At 36.3% G+C, this 14830-nt stretch overlaps 1 protein-coding gene across 6 annotated transcripts in view; it reads right to left on the bottom strand.

Annotated features, from left to right (window-relative positions):
- CCDC146 (coiled-coil domain containing 146) overlaps positions 1-14830 on the bottom strand; it is a 69835-nt gene that overhangs the window by 54307 nt on the left and 698 nt on the right. For 4 of the 6 annotated variants that reach the window (XM_064656398.1, XM_064656396.1, XM_064656402.1 and 1 more), the window contains exon 2: positions 7156-7307. In XM_064656398.1, the coding sequence (XP_064512468.1) occupies positions 7156-7296 (141 nt within the window). In that variant the 5' untranslated portion in view covers positions 7297-7307. Of the gene's footprint in view, positions 1-7155; positions 7308-14830 lie in introns of those variants that run through there. The other 2 variants (XM_064656399.1, XM_064656403.1) reach the window with 2 other exon arrangements.

The following is a 14830-nucleotide window of genomic DNA, read 5'->3' as shown; positions in this document are numbered from 1 at the left end:
ATCTGTTCAATGTGATCAGCCAAGCAGACTGTCATGTCTTGGCTTTCTATGCATTGCTTAAATAAAACCAAAGAAAAAAACAGAAAAAAATAAACCAGAGAAGAAACGAAGATTTGAAAGCAGTGATGGTTTTTTCCTTCCCTTTTTAATGGAAATACCTGTTTCCCTAATGGTGTTTATTGGGAAAGACTGCAGTCAGGGCTGAGAACAGGTAGTTTGAAAAATTGGTGGAAAACAAACTTGCTTTTATTGATTATTTGGAAAATGAATTAAGATGGTCCTCAATCCATACCTAGACCTTGTTTATAAATTAAACCAAAACCAAACCAAAGAAACAAACACCAAATTTACTTAGCTTCTATGACTTACATGTCATAGAAAAATCAAAACAGGAAGGATTGACTTTGAGTTTTCATAGAGGAAAAAAGATGAGAAAATAATTAAATAGTGGCCTACAAAGAAAGAGGACTTAAAAATATTTAAAAAAAAAAATGTTCTGTGTTCCTTTCTGTTCAGGAAATAAGAGGAAATGGTACATATGGGCCTGAAGACATTCACCTAAGTTTCAAAGAAAAATGGCTGAGCAACACCATCCACAGGCCCTACTAAAGACAAACATTTCATTTACTAAAGCAATCTCTTTCATTCATAGCTTTAATTAAACTTCTATAGAGTTACAATTCTTCTGACAGAAGTTAATTTGGTAACCAGAAACAGAAAACAATGTTTTTAAGATGATGTGTCAAGTCCAAGCCTCACACATGTCATGAGAACAGTGTATGAATCAATATTATTTATCAAGTCCTTGTTCATCAGATTTTTCTGATCTCAGTAAAAGAAGAACCCATTCACAAACTAGTAACTGGAAAAAATATCCCAAATACTTAATTATGTTCATATAATCAAGACAAACTCTAAGTTTAATTACGATTACATTTCTACAAGAATAGTATGCCATCATTTAGAATTACACAGTAGAAAATAATTGCAGGCTTTACACACATACATTTAAGAATAACAAGGAGTTAATGATTTTTATGAAGAAGCAGGATTCACCTTGAGAAATAGAAATTCTCCTGCCTTTCTTCAGGTAGAGTACAAAAGCCTCTCTGCTTCACTCTGCAGTTTAACCTCCATTTGCTAAGCCCAAATATAAGAATCCTTCCCCATGCAGAGCTTTAGACTCTGTTCATTTAGCAGTATTTGGACACAGGTGTTTTTGATAAAGTAAATCAGAAATTCACTTTTTAACATTTAAAGTAACCTCACCTGTGTAACAAATGATTCTCCACCTCTGGGCATTTTTATTGAATGTATGGTTGGTTAACATTGCTCTGGCTTCCTCATCACACTGTTGTGCTGACATACAAAGTCAGGTAGACTCAATTTTAGTACAAAATTGCCTTGTTTCAAATATGTATTTTGGGTGAGAAAGCAGGAAGAGGGAGATAGCTTTAGAAAACAACATAGAAATATGTTTGTCTTGTCAAGTCTCAAGAGTATCAGAAATGATCGAGAAAAGACTAAAATGCAAGATGATGTGACTGTTAAAGGTTATTCCTTCCCCTACTCTCACAACTTTAGGGAGCTGTGGTTCCTCCGTGTGGCATGAAATTTGCACTTGACTTCATAACAGCATAGAAGAAACAAGACATCATAAATGCTTTTGAACAGGCTTTTCAGAAATGAAGAGAAACACTGCCAGCTTTGTGATAGTTTGAACACATCCAACAACCTCCTGGCCTTGCTTCCACACACTGTCAACTGCTAGTGGTGAAAAGAACCTCTCAGTAGAAAAAGCACATTACACTGGCTCCACTCTCATTCCTGCTGTTTGAAGGCACCTGTAACTCACCTCACTGCTCTACAGCTTTTTTTAGAACAATCAACTTTCCTAACACAACCACCAATCGCTTTAACATCCACTGTATAAACTATTGCTTACTTGCTGGAAGCTGTTGCTAAAAACCACACTTTAGCTTACAGACACATTATAACCCCTAACTGACTTCCCAAGTGACCACATCAACAAAGTTAAAAAAGGTTTATTTAATTAGCAGTCGGATTCCTGTGGGTGGAGGCAGAGACAACATCTGTCTTAGCTGTCTGTGCCAACATATTTATAGGCTTTTTTGTTGTGCCAGGAGCCTTTGAAGCATTTAATGTGAAGTGTGCCAGGATCAGCTTAAGTTTGAAAATGTTGTTTGCATTCAACAGCTGTGTTAGGATTTTTACATCTTTGATAGAGCACATACATGTTTGGAGAGTACTGAAACAAATTATCCACTGCTATGGTTACTATGCAAAAATATACTGATGATCATACTTTACAAAAACAGAAAGTACATTACAGTACATTACTACAGAGTGCAGGGGAACAGAAAGTAAACTGATGTTCATGTTAAAAAAAAATAAAATTATATCCTAATCTCCCAAGGTAGTTTTTCTAGGATTAAAGATGTATTGACTTTTTTAAACAGGACAGTTGTTTACACCTACCATTTAACCTAAGTTAGGAGAGAATTAACAACCAGTTTGTTAGCAAAAAAAAATTGGAAAAGGTTGTATATTCTTAAGTGGGACTGTTAGACATCATTATGCCACTAAAGAAATATATGAAATATTGATTCTTAGTATTTATATTTGAAAGCTGTAGCCAACCTTTATGCAACTTTCTCTTCTTTCCTGCAGCACAGATGAGAAAAAAGAGAAAATGAGAGGTATCTTTCTCCCCTTAAACCACAGCCAAACACTGAATATATACATCATTCTATGACTTTAAAGCTCTTCCAGCTAGAGGATCGACATAAATCAGTGTCAGATAAGCAGCAGCAAAACAAGTCTTTGTCATGATACTGTTGATTTTTTGGTAGACATGGAGATTTTGCTCTATGTTTCCAGTAGAATCAGGATTTTGCTTAATGTTTTTATTAGCAGTTCAACCACTTTTAGCAGTCAGAGGTAGTAAGTTCATTAATCTCAGAAACACTCCGAGCTTCAAAATAGCATTGAAAAATATTCATGAAAGGTTCTTTCTGCTCTCTGGTGGATGATGGCTATTGGACACTTGGACACCAGCAAAAAGAAATGCAGCATGATAGTGACAATTTCCATCAAAAAAAGCAGGAAAATTAAATATTTGGCGCTGGTATCAGACAGGGGGCACTGACCATTTTATCTTTATAGGATACAGAGTACAACAGCTTGCAATAGACCAATCAGGAAAACCTCCCAAAGGAGTTTATTCTTCTGCAGGTTTAGATTTAGCACATAAAGGCATGATGTTCAGTAGCAGAAAGGGACTGTTGTGGTACCTTCCAAATGGGTACCTGCTCACTGAATCTGGGAAATAGGAAAGCACTTTCCATTCACAAGTATGCTATTTTACAGAATTAATAGCTGCTTCAGAGCATCCACTGCAAAGACATGCAAGATAAATGTTGCAGACTCACTCTTCTGGTATGGTTTTAAAAATGCAGGTATACCTTTGACTGAACTACCTTTCTAGCCCAAGAACATACCAATAAAAGGAAGAGAAAGAAAAAGCATGAGACATGGCCTTGGGTAAAAAGACCTCAAACTGGGAGAAGATACTCATCATTTCATTTCTTCCTTTTTTTTCTGTTTGTTTGTTGACTGGTTTGGTTTTGTTTCCCTGAAAAAAAGAGCTTGTACCCAACTTATAAATAAATAGAATTAACTAAACAGAATTAAGGTATACTAGGCTCCATTTCTCCTAACTGAAAGAACCTGTAGAGCACTAGTTTTTCCATGTCTTTTGAATCAAAAAGATGAACCACTAGATTTTGCCATCAATTCATAAGATTTACTAAATCTTAGAAATTTTGCAAAAACAAAGTGGATGGAAAACTGTTCCTGGAGTGTAGCTGTCTATGATTCATTGTCAAATTGGCAAGATGTGTAGAGTAAGGGTCTTTTTTTGTGTCTGGGATTGTGATTTGGGTAACAAAACAAAAATAAGCAACAGAAGAGGATTTGAAGACTGTAACAGGCTACAAACTAAGCATCAACAGCATCATTATGACAACAGATGTTTTATTTATTTATGTTCCCATTAAAATTGGATCAGGTGGAGGAAAGGAAAACATAACTTGAGTGTCCAGAGTGAAAAAAATGTTACTATGCAGTACAGAGAAGGGCAAAAATTATATGGACAAAAATTAGGAGAATGGGCAGGAGGCAATTTGTTAATTGGTCTTTTTTATTTTCATTCTGTCTGATCTTGTCATTTTGAGCATTTAATCCAACTTTGTGTCATGTTTTGTTGCTTTATCCATTCAAATGACAATTTCAGTTTGCTGCTTTAGCAGTAACAGCAGTATTGTAAAGAGGATGATATAAGGATAAAGGAAGATGTTAAATGGATTACCATCTGTTGGAAAAAAAATCATAAATTTGCAGGCAAAGAATGAGAATAAATTCAGACCATTTTGTTGAAGCTAACTGCTAGTAAAATATTCATTTAATAAAGTTAATGGCTCTTGAAATTTAGATAATGTACACAAAAAAAACAACACCTTTTTTTGCTGCCTTTTAAGAATCAGATTATATATACATGGTCTATAAGGCACTAAAATAAAAATGAAAACAGCATAATTTATTGCATCTTAATGTAGCATTTATCCAAGCAATACATTACTTTCATCACACAGATAGTAGACTATGTAGTTTTCCATGAAAGTTCTTGACATGATGCAGACTGATTTAATTCTAACACTAGAAGAAAACAGGATACAAGGAAAGATTCACAAGTCAAAAAATTCAATTAAGGGTCAGTGCAAATGTCTTTATTTCAAGGACATAACAACAAAGGCTCAAAGAAGTGGAAAGTTCATTTAGTAAATGTATGGCAGTCCTCTAACCAACAGAATAGGCTGATGTCTACTTGGTGATAAAGAAAAACATTTGGTGAAAAGAAGCAACCCTTGATGAAAAAAAGCAAATCATAATGAACTGAGTGGCCTTTGTTCAAACCTCTGTTGTTTTTAATATTTTTACCTAACCCACAAGGCTAAGAAATGTTACTATGTGTTATTAAAATTGAAGGAGAGAGAAAGTGCATGTTTGACTTCTTGCTCTTTATATGTTTGCATATCTGCTGTTTACACAATAAAAACAAGACTGGCTTAACTGGAAGAGGGGATACATATGTTCTCAAATAAATCTTCTAATGACAAAAGGTGTCCCTTCTGATAAGTATATTGTGCTACGCAGGCATAAATGACTAGTCAGTAAAATTGAGACAATACGATACAATTCTTCTTCTGTGGAAAAATTCTGAAAGCTCTTCCAAGAAGTTGAAGCCAGAGTCAATGCAAGAACCTCTATGGTGACCAAAGTAATGTATTTATCCCTGAACTATGTATAAAGTTCAACAAAGGAAAACAAACATGTCAGTGGAAGAGAAGAAATGTGAGTAAGGGATGAAAAGCCAAACTCACCCGTAAAGCACAAGTATGAACTGTTAAAAATTATGGTAATATGAATAAATGAGTCATAGTTCCCTTTTAGGAATTGACAGAATTACTGAAAGACCTCATTTATGAAATATTATGCAAATTGCTTACTTTAGTTTTCCACAGCATGTTTTTTCCTGAGTTCACACATCCAATACTAAGGTTACCCCGTATTTCCCATTTTAATGGTTTACGATGTTATCAGAGCTAAACAAGTTACCCTTAAATTTGATATGCAGAATAACCTCCTCAGAAAGATTTTTGTGGAGAAAAAAATGGGCCAAACAATCTAATAATTTTATAGAATAACTCCAGAAAAATAGGTTTTCACCATGATTAAAAATGAAGAAAACAAAACAGAAAGGTAGAATACACTTTAGAAGGGGCCACGGGTAGGGTGGAGGGAGGGGTGGGTAAAGATATCTTGTATTAGGCATATGCTTCTTTTCAATGTCACAAAAATTCAACCACAACTGAAAATTTATAGAAAAATTATGGCAGTAGCTAGAGAATTAAGTACTCCCCAAAGTGCAGTTTCCATACTTTCAGTAGACACGAGGATTTCTGTAAGGTGAGAGGTCAACTCTCCTGAGAGTTGAGCTGTCCTGGACTTTTGCAACTGCCCTGGACTGAGAAGAAAGGGGGGTTGTGCTGCAACAATACTGGAAGCCAAACTTCTGGAAGCTGTGGGCTCACCATTTACGGGCACTGGACTGAAAGCAAAGATCTCTATGCCTCTTGAATGCACAAGGGATTAGAGAGAGACAGACTGTGCAGCCTCATGCTATGTTCAGTATGATCTAATGTCAGGACAGGAAAAGGCCAGTCCTGTTTTCCCCTTCACTACAAACTCTCAGCCCTTCCTTTCTAAAGACCTTGGGTCCTAGAAGGCAGAAATTGACTGCTCTCCATTGTCACTGTGGGAAAAAAAGAACAAAGCTGCATTATTCACTCCAAAGGAAATTTAAACTGGGATTTAGGGAGAACATCTTTATTTTTTAAAACTCTGGCAATGGTGAAATGCTGAAAAAGGATACACAAAGAGCTATCTTCATCAAAGTTTTAAAAAATACATTAGACAACTATCTGCAGAGAATCTACTCAGTGTAAACTTTGGATTAGATATCTCTTAATGACTCCTCTGGCATTACACTTTTAAGGATTTCATTTCATATGTATTTGATATCTTAAATTCTAAAATATTTCTAGTATTCTGAAAATTTCCTTAACACAGAAAATCCTGCAAAAGAAACTGAGTTCCAAAAGGTTTATTCTATTATCATCAGTTACTAGTGCCTCAGGAGGCACTTACCTGGGATTTTTCCAGGAGCTGTGAAGCCTTTCTACAAATCATGATGCAATTACCTCTATAGCTAGAATACTACAAGACCAAAACCAAGACCTCTCTATTCTCATTTTCTTTAAGGCCATGACCACTGGAAAAAATAACATGATTATCTACCAAGCACAGCATCCCTGACAAGAATATGCCTTATGCATGTTACTGCTTCACAAAATTTTTTTACCACTTAGAAAAAAATCAGAGAAGATGTGGGGAAACTGTAGATGGTCTATGGTAATAACCTTCCATTGTTAACAACAAAATATGCACTTCAGATTAATACACTTGGACAGAATATGCACTGATACAGACAGGGAAAGATGGAGCACATGGTACCTCATCTAAACACTGAAATGCAGGACTTGCTGTTACGTCAGTGGATCCCTCGTCTCGGCTATAGATTGTTGGAGTCAATTGTTGCTCATTCTCAGTTGCAAATTCTGTGACACTGGAACTTTCTTCACCAGTTTGACTCATAGTTTTAAGTTCTAGGAAGCAATTAAAATACAAAAATGCAGTTCATTAGATCCAGGGATATACATGACTGTGCAAGATAAATGTGTAGTGAAAAAAGCACATCAACATGTGAGACCCACATTCAAACAAGTCACAATGTGAGCAACCTGGGCAAACCTACAGTTACAACTTCATGAAAGACTTGTAAGAGGCTGCACTACCACTCTGTCATTCTTTTGAGTATTTTTAAAATCCTCTAATATTTGGCTGTTACCATCACATAAAATGTTAGACAACATGTAAAACAATATTAAAGAACACACACTGAATAACAGATTTAGGCTGGAAAAGGCCTCTGGGGTCATCTAGTTATCTCCTTCTCAAAGCAGGGCTAACTTCAAAACTAAATTGACTTGCTTAGGGCTTTGACCAGATGAGTTTTAAATCCTGTTATATGGGGGAGGCCAGCCATTGCCTTCAGGCTTGTCTTCATACAGAAAGTCTCCAAGTGCTATGAACTTTGTGTTTTCCATAAAATTAATCCAGGAATGTATTTCCCCTTTTCTCCATTCAACATAAGCCCAACCTTCAGTGTCCCTTGACCTGGTAGGGAGTAATTACATTGAAAAGGAGCCCCTTCACAAAACACGGAGATCTTGAGGACAAGAACTGGTCTAACTTGTGTGAGGAATATCACTGAAGTTATTCATGTCTGTAAGGCATTTCATGGCCATACTTAAACAAACACAAAACCCAAACTCATCAAATAAACCCTGAAAGCATACAAAGTGGGAAAACAGGATATAAAATCTGAGGAGACAGAAAAATACTGGAAAAAATCATTATTCTGAGACCTCCTAATGTCAGAGCTCCTATGTAGTACTAACATTTCAGTTATGTACCAGGTTACATTTTCAATATATGACCTCTATTAAAATAATATGATCCTGAAAAATATCCAAGTGAACTAATTCAAGAGTAATAATAAAACTCACAGGATTTAAGTTGTATTTTGATCCCTAGTAAGCGTGGGAATATCTTTTTTCTTACCCAAAAGAAGTCGTTTTAAAAGAAGCTAAAATCCAAATTTCAAAACCATAGCTTGGTATAAGTTTTATCCTGAAGAAAGCTCTTTTTCAAATTACATAACACAGTCTTTTAATAAACACACACAGAGAGAAAAAAGAAAGTTGGAACAAGTAGGGTTATTGGAAAAGATAATTTCCCTATATTTATATTTGAGAAAATCCCATGTTCATAGTTCTGATTTAGGAACAGAAATTTCTAAGATACCTGCACTTGGAACAGTTAGATCAAGGATATTCTTTAATTGCTTCTGAGCAAGATGAGATCTAATGCCATAAAGTTACTACAACTTCATGTAACTTCACTTTGTGTTTACACAAAGTGTAAACACTCAAGTACAGCACTTGAGAATTATGTTCCCAGGCATCTATCATCAGAACTCTCTGGGCTGTGTGAAAATGCTGAGATGGAAGAGGGAAATGGGAGGTAGAATACAAGGGGATACAATGCTCCTGGTACCCTGAAAAGGCAGCAATGTCTATCAGATGCCAATTAATAGCTGACAAGCCCATCTCTGGCATAACAGTATCTTAAGAGTTTTGTATATTCAGAGAGTTTTAAAATACCAACCTTTTGCATGAAGCAGCATGAAAGAAGACAAAACATTTCAGGAGCAAGATATGAGAGATATGGGATGACCAAAGAGAGGCAATAAGTATCTTGCAGAGGGAAGAGAGGGAAAGACAGATTTCTGAGGCACTCAGAAATCTTGCCATGACATAGTGAGACAGGGGAGGCACAGAGCATTTGTAGAGCAAAGCATAGCACAAAGTAGAGATGGAGCAGAGATGGAGGAATTCAAGAATTCCTTCACGAGTTCATTGAAGCTGTCTGTAGGTGACGGGAATGGACAAATCAGTGTCACAGCATTTTAGTTCAAACTTTTGGTAGAAAGACTGCCAACTTCTGCAAAGGTTCACTTGACACCAGCAGATCTTTCTAGGCTAATTATTATACAGGATAACTATTATGCAGAGAACATTGTATTCTGCTGTGGGACAAAATCATTATAAACCCCATATCAGCTGCTAAAGATGCAGAACTAACTTCAAATTATTCAGTCTTGACACCATTCAGCCTTTCACATAATATATGGGAGACCTTTCTCCTTCTTAAAAGAGAGTTTTTTATTATATATCAAGGACAAACAAAATTAAAACTCTAATAAAATGAAGAAAAAATTTTGAGAGTATTTCAGTAGTATACACCATATTACTCCAATCAAACAGCTGGAGCAATTTTGCATTGCACAGCCAGAAAGCTGACAGTTAAGAAAAACATAATTTCTTTTTATAATTGTGGTGGGAAAATGGATACAAATATGTTGTGTTGTTTGTATTCACCTTTTGAAATGCCACTTCTCTATAAAGGTAGTGAAAGTTAAACTGAGAAGTTTATGACTTTCTTCAGTGCTGTTTGGAATTCCTTCAGGGACATTTTGACTTTTAGAGAGATTTCAGTGTCTGTATTTGCTTATGGAAAAAAAGCAATTCCATGATCCCTCCAGGAGGAGTCAAAACATTGTGAAATAACTGTAAACATCATAGGGGCCAAGAAATAAACTCTGAATTACTGTACATAAACATGTATACACATTTATAAACAGAGAGCAATTTTCATCTATAAAGAATTGTTGAATATTTTAGCATATACATCTTATACTTATGGCTGCTGCTGCTTTATTTGTTCCTCTGAATGTATTGGAAGAGTTTAGACAGAGGGAAAAGCACTGTGGCAGAAACTCTAAGCAGAACAATGCCAAAATCTGAGAGTTTTATGGATGTAGGCACTTTTGTCAATATTCATATGTGAAACACACAGTTGACACCAGTCAAAAATACACTTCCTTGCAGAGTACAGGAGTATAAAAAAGTCTTCACCAAGACTCCAGTTTGCTGGGCAGGGAGAGAACAAAAAAAAAATCTTCTGAATCTGAAAAGTCTATAATATTATATTAAGACACAGCTATAGACAGCTGAGACAGAGAAAAATCATTAGACAGCCTTAACTAGTGCGACAAGCCCTTGTCTCCACTCTGTTGTAAGAGGGAACAGACTGTAACAAAACATATGTATGTTTATGGGACATTAAAATAAGTTTAGCATTCTTCCATTACCCGGTACATAATTAAATTTAAAATTCAGCTTATACAAAATCAGATACATAAAGTTCAAAAAGCAAAGTGGAAAATGTGTACATTTGCAGTATCTAATAAATAAACTGTCTAATGGAAATAGAAATGAAAGCTGGCATGATTTCTAACTTTACAGAATAGTTCAACAAATACGGACGTTTTCAAACTGCAGAACTGCAAACAATATCACAACCTTGATCCAAGACACAGAATTGCAGAGAACGGGAATTACAAGTCCGTTTTGGAACCTGGGTCAAGTCAGGCTGAGAATTGTCTTGTGAAACAGCTTCAGGACAGCAATAATAATAAAAGTCTGAACTCGGATTGCCCAAACTAGTTTCAGCATCTTTCCTTAAGCAAACAGCAATGTCCATACACAAGTCACTGCAGAATTCAGGTAGGTGACACTTTGCTGCATTGACTCCAGACTGACAGATGTGAAAGTAGTAAAATTTGATTCTGAGCAATAAGAGATGCAGTTCCATGTATGAATGCATCAACTAGAGTAATTTAGAAGACACAAAATTTGTAAAAGTCTCTGTTGAGGGAAGTACATTTCAAGTGACTGATGAACCCCTTTAAACTTTATTTTAATCCCTTGCATTTGTAGAATTAAAAGCATAGAATCATTTAGTTTGGAAAAGATCCTTATGATCATTGAGTCCAACTGTTAACCCTGCACTAACAAGTCCACCACTAAACCATGTCTTTAAGTGCCACACCCACACATAATTTAAATACCTCCAGGGGTGGTGACTCAACCACTTCCCTGGGAAGTTCCAATTTCAGTGAAGAAACTTTTCCTAATATCCAATCTAAACCTCAGGATATTTATGTGCATCTTCATGCTACCTCCTTTTGCACATAAATCTTGAAAAATAAAAGCTACTCTGAAAGACGACTGACGTAGCATTTCACATTAGTTAGAGAAATTATGTAATGCAGTTGGAACACAAGAACAGTGATATCAGACCAGAAGCTGATCTAGCTCTGCACGGAGATTCCAGCCAACACTGGATGCCTGGGGAGGGACAGAAGTATCCACCAGTCATGGTGTGGTGATGCTTCCCTGAACTCATCTCCTTTCTCCTTGAACTCATGCAAACTTTCAGTTATTGGCAAAATCCAGTGGAAGGGAGATTTTGATTTTACCTCTGCATGACATGAGTAACCAGTGCTTCTTGTTGCTTTTGAATATGGCTCCTTGATGGCTCCTAGTTCTTTTACTGGATGAGCCACTGAATAATCACAACTTTTCTATGCCACTAGGTTTATTTCTAATGTTGTATCTTCATTTGACAGTCCTTTTTTAGGTTGAAGCAATCAGTCTACCTGCTGTCACTGGCATGAAAGCCCTTCTCTGCCTTCTATGTCCTTAGCATCCTTCTCCAAAATTTTTCCAGTTCTACCATATCCTCTTCAAGGAGAAGGGAAAAGACCTACAGACAATATTAATAACATAGGAGTAGCATAGATTTATTCAATCACACAGTGATCTTCTTTTCATCCCCTAAAATTTATATTCTAATGCTTCTTTCCATAAGTTAAAGCAGCAGATCTTCTGTTTTAACTGGGCAGAGCCTGTGCTTCAGCATGAAGGGATGTGTCTTTAAATGACAAAGCCATGCCAACATTAAATTATAATTAAAATTAAAGTCACATCATGTATGATAGGACATGGTAACAAATATGTAAATTACAATGGATTGTTTGATCAGACTGTACAATCTCACAGACAACTACTTTGGGGAAGTGAGAGCACACTGTGTACCTGAACAGCTTAATTTTTGTGAAAAGTTCCACTCTATACCACTCTTGTTTTCAAGTCTCTGCTATGTGTGTTGGAATCCCACTGAGCCACACACAGACTTTATCTGCTGTAGTTCTAATTAGATATGGCTAAGACGAGAAGAATTTGAATGGTAAGATTTGCCACTTCCCATTTAGCATGGCTTCCATGAGGAACTTAATTTCCTCAGAAAGTTTCTGGGAGCGTAACAAACAAAAAATCCCTGAAATCCAAACCACTGTGTGCTTTTTAATGCTAAAGTACAGAGGGAAAACCAAACAAAATACACTTTCTCTACACATTGAACCCTAGGCATGCCTTGAGAACTAAAAAGGTTCAAGGAAACAGTTCAGAAAAACACCACTAAAAAAATACAAAATACCAATAAAGGTGGCATTCCTTTCTTCCTAGGAAGTGAAGTCACATTGATTCTTCAATACAATTATAGCAAATGGGTAAACTCAGTCCTGACCAGGCAGACTAAGTTTACACCCCCTGGGTACCTGTAGCAGTCTGTGATTATTCTGTGATTAATTACAAATACAAAAGTTAAAAAAATGTATTCCTTCTACAGCCTCCCTCATAGATCCTTTTTATTTAACTCCTCCTCCCTTGAAATCTCTCTCTCATCTTCACCTAAAAGCACCTCTTTGCTTTGGCTGAAAACCTATTTTATATCACTTTATAACTTCTAGGGGTTTTTTATCTTTTGCATGAAATACTGAATATTCTTTGACTTACAACAGCACTACTATGTGGCAAAATGGCAAATAAGCATTGTAACTTGCTAAGGAATCATGGAATCATGCAGGTATCTTGAAAGTGGAGCTCTAATTACATCTTCACTTGTAAATTTGATATAGATTTCTTTTCCTGCAAATGACAAGTCAGAAAATTGAAGATGAAAATAAATCTCATTTTACTGTTAGAGTCTATACATGCTATACCAGCTGATTCAAACAAGAGCATGAAAGTTAAACTGAATCAATATGGCAAAAATATAGATGAGATAAGTAAAACATTAAAAACATGAGGTTTCATATGTATAGAGAAAGAACTTCTCAGCAAATATTTTTTATCTGTTTTTCTCATTTTTAGCCATATAAGTATGCTTAGACTGTATCTAATGAGAAAGTCCAACACCAACAGTGAAATACAAACATAGCTGAAGTGTCTTGGAATGGTTTCTTGAACAAAGTCCTCAACTACACAAAACCTGACAGTATTAAAGATGATGGAGAGCACAGTTTACTGTGGGTTGTGGGTGCTGATAAACCTCTGCCTACACGAGGAGCATCAAGTACCAAGACCCTGGAGGAGGAGGGGGCCATGGCAAAGCAGCACTGTCGTTTAAGAGGAGGTAGGAGCCAGGGACGAGGAACAGCAGCACTGGCCCGGGGATAAACGGGGGCAGTGGTTAAGCCCGACCTAACTAGAGACCGAATTCCCTCGGAGCAGTCGAACTACAGAGTCAGTTGCTGAGCTGGCTGTCATCTAGTGGAATCCCTGCACATTGCATCAGACTCCTTGTCTGTAACTGTTTCCCTGGCAAACCACCTAATGTTCAAATTTGGTATTCAGTCTTAAGAGTGAGAATTCTGTAGTGTTTTTTCCCCCCAAAATCAACTATTTCTGAACACTTGAAAAAAGTAACTTCCATCCTCCATCATGTCCCAAGATATTTCTCAATGCATTTTTGACTTTCTAGAATTCTATTTCTCTGTACTAAACTATCATAAGGCAAGCTGGCCCTTTTTGTATTTCATCTAAGAATTTTTTTGAGATTGAACGATGTAAACCAATGAAATAAGTTAACTTGAAGGGCTTTATTGACAAATATGGATCTTTATTAAACTTTCCACAGTGATAATTACCAATGGACCAAAAAGCCAGGGCCATATTCTTTCCTCTTGACATGACACTGAGATGTCATTTCAGGCTCATAAATAACCACTGCCAGACAGTGATAGAAATGAAAATAAGGCTAATGACACTGAAGTGTTTGACGAGCAAGTATCATGTTTGCATGATCATTTATGAAAAAGAAGAAAAACAACACATGGAGTGCAAAATGGAGGCAATAATGAAGTAACACACCTAGACTTTATTATTTCTTGTGTTGCAATGCTGCTAAGACAATGCAGCTTACTGTGCATATTTCGCTTCTGTTATTGGCAGTAAACTACACCTCTGATATGAATGCAGTCCACATCATCTGTTGCTCACTTGCCCCACCTCATTTATTTTTAATTGTTATACAATGATAATGGGGGCTATGAACGCCGAAAAAGTCCTTTAAACTGAATTAAATGGTTCCCCACTTGTTTGTAAACCCTGTAAGGACAATTCTCTCATGGCCCATCTGTACAGAGCTCAGGAAAATATTTATCTGCCTTGTTTTAGAACTGCTAAAAAGCAGTCACAATAAATAGTACATTAATCAAAACTTACTGACAGAGATTGATTCTGGAGCTTCGCACTACCACCTTGGGAAAAAAGAACCCCTGGTTTTCCAGTAGAGCTGCCAACTGCTTCTTCACCCTCTG

The sequence above is a fragment of the Pseudopipra pipra genome, chromosome 5 (assembly GCF_036250125.1).
Source record: "Pseudopipra pipra isolate bDixPip1 chromosome 5, bDixPip1.hap1, whole genome shotgun sequence".
NCBI lineage: Eukaryota > Metazoa > Chordata > Aves > Passeriformes > Pipridae > Pseudopipra > Pseudopipra pipra.
The sequence above is the reverse complement of the archived record's forward strand: the minus strand, read 5'-3'. Positions and strand labels throughout refer to the sequence as shown.